The 8,889-nt window shown below is 38.1% G+C and overlaps 1 protein-coding gene across 2 annotated transcripts; it reads left to right on the top strand.

Annotated features, from left to right (window-relative positions):
* The first annotated feature begins 1,153 nt into the window (after positions 1–1,153).
* LOC121287892 (NADPH oxidase organizer 1-like) lies at positions 1,154–8,578 on the top strand. 2 transcript variants are annotated; one of them, XR_005945263.1, is made up of 9 exons: positions 1,154–1,297; positions 1,471–1,551; positions 1,654–1,729; positions 2,039–2,219; positions 2,381–2,583; positions 3,177–3,287; positions 4,631–4,748; positions 5,152–5,879; positions 8,268–8,578. XR_005945263.1 is itself a non-coding variant. In XM_041205918.1 (8 exons), the coding sequence occupies exons 1-8, from the start codon at positions 1,235–1,237 to the stop codon at positions 5,819–5,821; spliced, it is 1,503 nt and encodes a 500-aa protein (XP_041061852.1). In that variant the 5' UTR covers positions 1,154–1,234; the 3' UTR covers positions 5,822–6,341. The 2 variants fall into 2 exon arrangements, 1 of the variants encoding a protein (XP_041061852.1); XM_041205918.1 differs by lacking the exon at positions 8,268–8,578 and having other exon boundaries at positions 5,152–6,341.
* The last annotated feature ends 311 nt before the right edge of the window (positions 8,579–8,889 follow it).

Consider the following 8,889-nt stretch of genomic DNA (forward strand, 5'->3'; position numbering starts at 1 on the left):
AAAAATGGCTGCAACAGGAAACCATGTGGCCAAATATTTGGACAAAAAGATCTGGGTAAATCAAATAGATGGACAAAGGAAAATCTGATGATTCCTTATGACTCATGAATATTATAAACAAGTACGTATTGGAATTGATAAGACCAAACATGTACAAAGTTTAAAAATAAAAATAATATAGATGTAAATATGTGATTGATAATTAACCGGGAGGTTTGCAGTTGGAGGGAAGCTGTAAACTGAAAGAAATTACTTTAATCCTGTGTACGCTGCTGGTGTGCCTATATTTGGAATATTGCGGGCAGTTGGATATCTACCTGTAAAAAGTCTTTGATATATTGAAGAGTACTCAGAGAAAGACAATAGCTATGGAGTTTGGTGCTTAGACCTAAAAATATGGGGAAACACATTTATAGATGAAATTATTTTCTTTGGGGAAAAGAATTGCTCATCTTTAAAATGAAAGAGGCTTGGTCTATATGGGCACAGGACCAGGTGCTTTGTCTAAATTGGGAGCACAAATCTAGCAGGCCCGAATTTGCCTTTAATATTTAGACCCCAGGTCCTGGCATCCCCAATCAGCAGAAATAGTTTCTCTCTACCTACCCTATCTATACCTCTAACCATCTAGAAAACTTTGATCAAACCATGCATCAGCTTTCTTAATTCCAGGGAGTAAAACATAAATTTGTGCAATCTCTCCTTACAACTTAACGCTTGAAGAGTTACAAGGATAAAACGGTGGAGTGGGACTGCTCTACAGAGAACTGGCATGGGCCTGATGGGCCGAATGGCCTCTTTCAATGCCGTTTTGACTAGATATTCAAATACCCCGAAAGTACCAGGAAAGTACTCCCCAGATTTTGACGACAGTATTTTCTACAACAACTAGAATCCCACGTTGGTCTACCCAGAGACCTGTTGTATCTCTCCATCTTTGGGAACGTGTTATTTCCATTCCCAGCAGACTCGGGTTGGGGGGGGAGGGGGTGGTGACAAGCGAATCGCGGGACAGGTTGCATTGTTACCGGAATTTCCCAGCAGTTAAACAAATGAGAGGTGAGGAGCCTCCGGCTGTGTGTGTTTGCCCCCAGGCGGCAGTGGTTTACAATCTGGGACGTCAGCCGCGGCTGAATATAAAGCAGAGCTCAGCGTGTCTCAGAAACTCAGCGCACACACACACTCACTCACACACATCGACCTGGAGAGTCGCATCACCCAACAGGGAAGTAAAATGAACAAAAGGTTCCCGCTGCAGGTCCGAATTATTGGATTAATGCAACATAAGAAGCAAAAGGTGAGCTGTTTTATAGCTGTTTACAAACTAGATGTCATGTAATATTGTATTTTTTTCCCCGTCATGTTACCCAGATAAGTACATTTTTTTTCTTTTGGACACCTCACCTGTTCGTTTCTCTGTAATCTATACTTTATGTCCTTAATTTAACCAATCTTTTCGTTTAATGACAGACCTACCTTGCCTCAGTTCTGTGGTCGGATCAAAATGATGTTATCGTGTACCGAACCTTTACAGAGTTTAAGAAACTGCATGTAAGTCGATTTTTAAAGCTGAACACCTTCTAAACATACAGTATCACTCCCATTGCGTAAAGTGTGAGTGTGTGTTTTAAATCACTGCTCTTTAAATAACAGAAAGCTGTTGTGAAGAAGTACCCCCTAGAAGCTGGACGCATTAAAAAGTCTGATCGAATTCTACCCAAATTCCAAGGTAAGATGAAAGGAATTATTTTTTAAATCCAAAAACCGTAACACAACTAATTGTAAATTAACCTGTTTCTGGAAGGCGAGATTAGCTGGATTTCTGGTTATACAAACCGAAAAATTGATCATTATTGAAGAGGAAGTTTTACAAACCCCAGTGTTATCTTGAAATATTCCACATCTGTAAAAAGTGATTTTTTAAAATTAAATTAATTTTACTTTTTAAAAAAATAATCACTACGAAAATACATTGACTATTAAAGAAAAGGCTTTACAATTCAGGATGTGACATGTTCTCACTCTATTTACCTTGTAGACATTTCTAGAAGGGAAAGAAGACAAGCTGGAGTCAGTAAATCAGTCTTGAGGATAGGAATGCTGCAGGACTACTGTGACCGTTTATTGACATGTTGTACCAAGGTCACCGGGGACCAAGATGTTATTCAGTTCTTTGTGGCCATCAGCCATGACCTGGCACCTTCTTTTCCCTCAGACAGGTGAGCACAAAGCAGCAGTGGGGTCCTTTCTGATCTTTAACACTGCAGTGTTAAATTCCTCTCTGATGGATCATCTACGGTCATATCAGATCTCAAAATTTTAACTTACCACGGATGGTTCAGTCTTGTTAAAATCTGAACATTTTGCACTTTTGCTCTAGTGTTATTATCATGCCATCTGCAGTTGAGAAGAGAAGAGAATCTCTGAGGCATTCAAGCAATGCGTCTGCCCAGTCCATCACCCAACCAGTTGCTTCAGAGAATTACAAGTGTATTGCATCTTATGAAACAAAAGATACCAAGAACAAGCCTTTTAAGGCGTTGGAGGGTGAAATTGTTGACGTAATAGCCAAGAACTCATCAGGTAATCTTTCTGGGATGATGTTACCCTTTTCTGTGCTTTGAATGAAATGCATGAGGACACATCACAGGGGCAAATAGCAAATCCATTATTTAATTTGAAGAGCCCTTTGAGTTCCAAGTTGCGATGTTGGGTGAGGGAAAGGAGGGTCAATTATTGAATTGAAAAATTATATTGATGTAGCATTTGAAATTTGGTTCCTGTATAAATTCTCAAGAATCCAACAATTCATTTTAAAATTACTGTTCTCTCTACATATACATAGATAGTAATGTGATCCTGAATGTTTACAGTTGGACATATGTAGAGAGCTAATAAAATGTGACACAGCATATCAATTGTTTAATTAAATTGAGAGCTCCAGTTACAGCATAAACCTCAACTGATTTTACCAATTGGGACAATACAGCTTTTGAACTCTTCAAATACATAAAACAATATTGCCCATATTATCTTGTAGTTCATTTACAAAATTTTGATGAATACCAACAGAATATTGTACAATTGATTTTTAATAGCAGATAATAGGTTAAACAGGAATAAATGTTTGATGTGGGCATTCATATCCTAATGGTTCTGGTGCTTTTCACTTTTAGGATGGTGGCTTGTGGAGAATGATGAGAAGCAACTAGCCTGGTTTCCAGCTCCCTATCTCAAAAAATGCCTTGACTATGTCACATCTGGAACATCAATTATTGAAGTAGGGGGTAAGTTAAGGAGTACACCCAAGTACCAGTTTTAGGATTTTATATTAATGTTGCAATGTCCCATTGACACTATATTTTATAAATTTTAATAGCATGAGCATTCACTCCATTGTTCTGATCTGGCACAATTAAAGATCGTTAGCAAAAGACTGCATGAGCACCATTTATTTTCAGTCTCTTCAATCTGATGTCCTAAACCATTGATAATTTCTACTTTGTATTGTTTTGCACTTGATAACTTCTTATTGTTTTTACATATTTTAAAAATTAATTTGTTGTGTAATTAACAATCTTTGACAGCTCATTGTTCCACACTTTGTTAACCCAGGATCAGTTCGTTATCCAGTTCAATTTTAAATAACACTCTGCCTTTTTCATAATTTGAGATTGAAATGGAAACAAAATGCAAAATTAGAAAACATTTCTTAGAAACAAATTATTTTTGCCTTTTAAGAGGTTAATCTCACCAATTTCATTGTGAGGAAAACATAGCAATCCTATCGCACTTTCATGAAAGGTCTAACATTTCCAAACCTGGAAGTACTTTTTCTCAATTCACCCAATCATAGAATGCTACAGCACAGGAGGCCATTTGGCCCATTATGTCTGTGCCAGCTCTAGGCAACAGCAACTCAGCTAATCCCACTCCTCCACTCTTTCCCTGTAGCCTTGCAGAGAATTTTCTCTTCAAATAATTATCCAATTTCCTTTTGAAAATAACAAGTGAGTCTGACTGCACCACTCTCAGGCGGTGCAATTGAGATCCTAACCACATGCTGAGTAAAAAATGTTTTTTTTTTTCATGTCAGCTTTGGTTCACCTTAAATTGGCATTGTCTGGTTCTCAACCTTTCAGCCAAGCAGAACAGTTTCTCCCTATCTACTCTGTTCAGGCCCCTTATGGTTTTGAACAGCTCTATCAAATCTCCTCTTAACTTTCTCTTCTCTAAAGAGAACAGCCCCATCTTCCCCTACCTAGCCACATAACCGAAGTCCCCCATCCCTGGAACCATTCTCATAAACGTTTTCTGTACCCTGCCTAATGCATTCACACCCTTCCTAAAGTGTGGTGCCCAAAATTAGACACAATACTCCAGCTGAGGCTGAACCAGCATTTTGTAAACATCTAATGTAATATTATATTATATTAATATTATATTATTGTAATGTATATTATAAAATTTATAATGCATGATAAGCAAAATCCAACTAAGATCACCCACTTTTTTCTAGTTCTTATTTGTGGCTGAGTCTCTTTATGTAGTAGACTTTTAATGACTAGCAACATTAATGTTAAATATTTTAAAATTACTTTGAACTGTTGTTTGTCCTCTATAAATTTAGAGTGCCAATATTATGCTGTTAAAAGCTATGAAGCAAAAGATGAAGATGAATTATCCATGCATGTAGGTGTCATTGTCCAAGTCTTGAAAAAATCCAGCGATGGATGGTGGCTTATTAGGTTTGTTCTACTTTATTGCTAATCAATTGTTCCTTAATCAGTAGCTTCAAATAATGAATGGTGTATGACACCTGCAAATTATGTTCTTCAATTGAACCCAATTAACATTTGTTTAAAAAAAACTGAATTCTGAATGTAACAACAACCTTGTTTTAAATTTGTAAATCAATAGAAATTCTTTATGATTAAATGTTATTTACTTTCTATTTCAAGAACAACTTAATTTTTTTCAAAAACTACCTGAACTAGGAATTGCACCAGGGCTTTAAAACTTATTCAATTTTGAGAGAGTTTAACTTCAACAGAATTCATTCAGATATACTGTACTTTTGCATAAGATTGTGCATTCTGAAAATTGCAGAGCAACATGAAGACTAACTTATGTAATTTTGTTGATCAATAGGTATGATGGCAAATCTGGGTACGTCCCATCTCTTTACCTGCAGCCATACAAAAACCCTCATTCAAAATTACAGATTCTCACTGAGCCGGCCAGGTATGCCTCCACCCCGAATCTCATCACAGAAGCTAACAATCTGCCTATGCTGTCCGATAACCTAAAGTTGAACCTGCACAGAAACCAAGCCTACAATTACCTCTCACGCACAAAGATCATTGGTGACAATGTTGGATTGGATAAACAAAAATCAAAGTCTTCTAGCTGTTTGACTGACGAAAGTCTATCTGGAGATGAGTTGAGCCTTCACAATTCAGATGGGTCAGATAGCAGGCCAGAAAGCTTGTGCGATGATATTAGCATATCCATTGACAGTTCAGGCAAGTCACAGTTATCTGAGGACAGCAGATTACTAGAAAGTTACCACATTCTTAAAGGCTCTGATAACATGTCAAGACTGTTTGAGAAGAATCAAATTGCAGCTTCTCAAAGCAAGCCCGAAGATCTGAACAATTCTGGTGTGAAAAAGGTAGATTTGAGACTCAGCCCTGAAGCTTCCACAAGTGAGAGCATTCCTGTTAAAAATCTAATACCAAGAATACCTCCAAGGCCACAGCGTCAAGAAATACTGTCAAGATGTACGACCTTGACCAAGAACATGGCTCTGAGATCTTGAAAATTTCCAGCTTGAAAATTTATGAAACAAAACCTTAGGTAAATCAACCAAAATATTGGTGAGGAAGGAAGTTTTATTTTTACTCAAACAATATTTAATTTTGAAATGGTATGCAGAAGCTGCAGTTTTGTACACTTATTTGAGGAAAAAATGTAGGTAGCCAACATTGCTACGATCATATTAGTTTTAAGATATGTTTTGTTAAACATGTGCAATTTCTACTCAGCAGGATTCATTTTTTAATCCTTAACTAGAGTTACAAAGAAGAAAAATGCACCGATTACTATGTTTTCCAGAGAAATTCTTCAGAGGAGTTGCAATTCTTTCTTGATAAGTGGCAGGTAGCCCTGCATATTTGTATAGCTTCATCGGGAAGAATTTTCCCTCCGTCGGGGGGGAAATGCAGGAGCGGGCGCGGGCAGGCGCGCCTCCAATCGGCGCCCCCAATCAGGGGAGCATCACCATTTTACGTGTGCGGGCCAATTAAGGCCCACCCAGTATGACGTCTGCCAGGAAGCGCTATGCGCTTCCTGTACGGGCGGGGCCAGGATTCCCTCAGCCAAGAGTGCGCTCTTTTGCACATGTGCGTGAAAGAGCGCACTCATCTCCCTGAGGCTAAGTGCTGCCTCAGGGAGTCCAGTGCCAAATTTAAAAAGGCAAATGTACAAAGATGAAATTTCCCTGACATGTCCCCTCATGTGACACTGTCACATGAGTTGGGACCTGTCCATTGCTTTTAATCAAACTTTTATTAAATTTTTATAAACCCTCATGAACTCTCATCCCACCCGTGGATGAGGTTTCATGCTTTTTCTAAAGCCCGCCAGGGCTCCCGGCCTGGGCAGGTCCTTTAATTACTTGAATTAGTTTTTAAATGGCCTCAATTGGCCGTTGACAGGTCAGCGGGTGCACAGTTGATTCGGCTATGCCCCCACCGACCTGAAAATTGAAATGACGCGGGATGATGTCAGGAATTCCGCCCAACGTCATCCCGCATCATTTTACGCGTCGGCGAGCGGGCCCCGCTCCCTGCTCGCCGACCTCAATACCCTGGCCATAATGAACATCATGTATTTTCATGCAAATCTAGAATGTATTGACTAGAGGGATACTAATTTTTCAGCACATCTGTAATAAACAGCATGTAACTAGGAATATTAATTATACTTGATTAAATCAATAATCAGCAATTTTTGAACTAAATTAATTTTGATTTAGAGACATTATGTTCTGAAATTTGTTTGACATGACATAAATTATGAAGTGTTTTTAGTGAGATATTAAAGTGAAGACAATCATTGTTTTAAGAGTTTGCAGCAGTTGGATTTGTTCTTTATTAAATCTGTTAATACTGCTAGCTGCCTATGAGATGCTCCATACCAAAGAACATTCTCATGGTCTATCCATACTCCAATCACACAACAACATGGTTGATTTTTAATTGCCATCTGAAGTGGTCTAGAAAACAACTCTGTTGTAAGAAAATTGCTACAAAGTGCTTGAGGAAGAAGGCCAACTACCAACGTCTCAGAGTAGCTGTGGATAGTTAGTGCCCGATCCCGCGAATGAATTTAAAAGAAACATTGTTAGTAAAGGATTGTGAGCAGAAATAAGGAGCTAACTCGGTTATACTGAAACTTCTGTGATAGTACACTTATCAAGAAAGGTGACTAAAGTCTATCTAATATGTCTGACCGACCACTACACTCTGCCCAGTTGAGAAAGAAAATCAAAAGTAAAAATTATAATTTATCAAGCATTATTAAAAATTTGAACATGCTGTATTTTCCAGAATGGAAAATGCTTTTTAATTACCTATCATTAACTCATATTAAGAGACGTAACTAGGTGTTTCCAAGAAATGACATGTTAGAATTACAATTAGGGTTGCCAACTATGATTAAGTATATTCCTGAAGATTTCATCTCACAGCTTGCCCCCACGCTTCAGCCATTAGACAAACAACACATCCATCTTTGTGACGCACGGCCCTCCCACGCCAATTGGAAAGCAAAAAGACTCATTATCCAGTTGGATGATGTTTGACTGTCAGCCAAACGCCTTTTTCCCCATTTTCAATACTTTTATATCTAGAAAAAAGAAAGGTTCAATGAAAATTACAAAAAAAACCAATCTCACTTCATGTCCCGATGATATTTCCCCAGGGTTGCACACAGCTGTGTCCTGGAGATTGATCTTCAATTCTTGGAGACTCCAGGCCAATTCTAGAGAGTTGGCAATGCTCATAACTACAACAAATTTGATTTTCTCCATGAATTGTGTCCCTTTAAGGTTACAACTAGTTTTCTAGTTCAGCTATATTCACTGCATATTTTCATTGTAAACATATTTGAAAATTATTATATACTTTTGGGTTATCCAAATTTGTAATAAACATTTTAGAAGTATGTGGTGTGTATTAATATTAATTATTTATTTACTGTAGGTGTGAATATTTCTGCCTTTCTCTTGGAAAAGAGAAGTCCTTCCACCACACAATACTATATTTCCATAACCTACTGTGCCAAATAAATCTTCTCAGTTGATTAATAAGAAAATTACATTCCAATACAGGCCCATGTGCTTAAACACACATGCAATTCTGATAATCTGTGATAAAAAGCTGCCTTGATAAGATATCTGAAATAAACTGGATATTCACATGTAATCTTAAATGTTACTTTGAATGTTCAGTAATTGTATACAGATTTAAATGTTCAGTAAATGTACGAGTTTAAGAGTAGGCCAATAAATGACTATTCAACACATCATGGGTGAAAATTGAATATGGCTCATTTGCACATGTGATAATAGCACCAAGGATCCTTCAACAGCTCCTTCCAAACCCTTGACATCCACCACCTAGAAGGGCAAGGGCAACAGACACATGAGACACCACCACCTAGAAGTTCCCCTCCAAATCACTCACCACCCTGACTTGGAAATATATCACCGTTCCTTCACTGTCACTGGGTCGAAATCCTGGAACCCCCTCTCTAACAGCACAGTGGGTGTACCTACACCACATGGACTGCAGCAGTTCAAGAAGGCAGCTCACCACCGCCTTC

Source organism: Carcharodon carcharias, chromosome 15 (assembly GCF_017639515.1).
Source record: "Carcharodon carcharias isolate sCarCar2 chromosome 15, sCarCar2.pri, whole genome shotgun sequence".
NCBI classification, from domain to species: domain Eukaryota; kingdom Metazoa; phylum Chordata; class Chondrichthyes; order Lamniformes; family Lamnidae; genus Carcharodon; species Carcharodon carcharias.

Bases quoted from the DNA above. Each gene is read 5' to 3' on its own strand.
- LOC121287892 (XM_041205918.1), top strand. From the start codon at position 1,235: ATGAACAAAAGGTTCCCGCTGCAGGTCCGAATTATTGGATTAATGCAA. The intron at 2,584-3,176 runs GTAATCTTTCTG...TTTCACTTTTAG, and splicing joins AATAGCCAAGAACTCATCAG to GATGGTGGCTTGTGGAGAAT. The intron at 4,749-5,151 runs GTTTGTTCTACT...GTTGATCAATAG, and splicing joins GATGGATGGTGGCTTATTAG to GTATGATGGCAAATCTGGGT.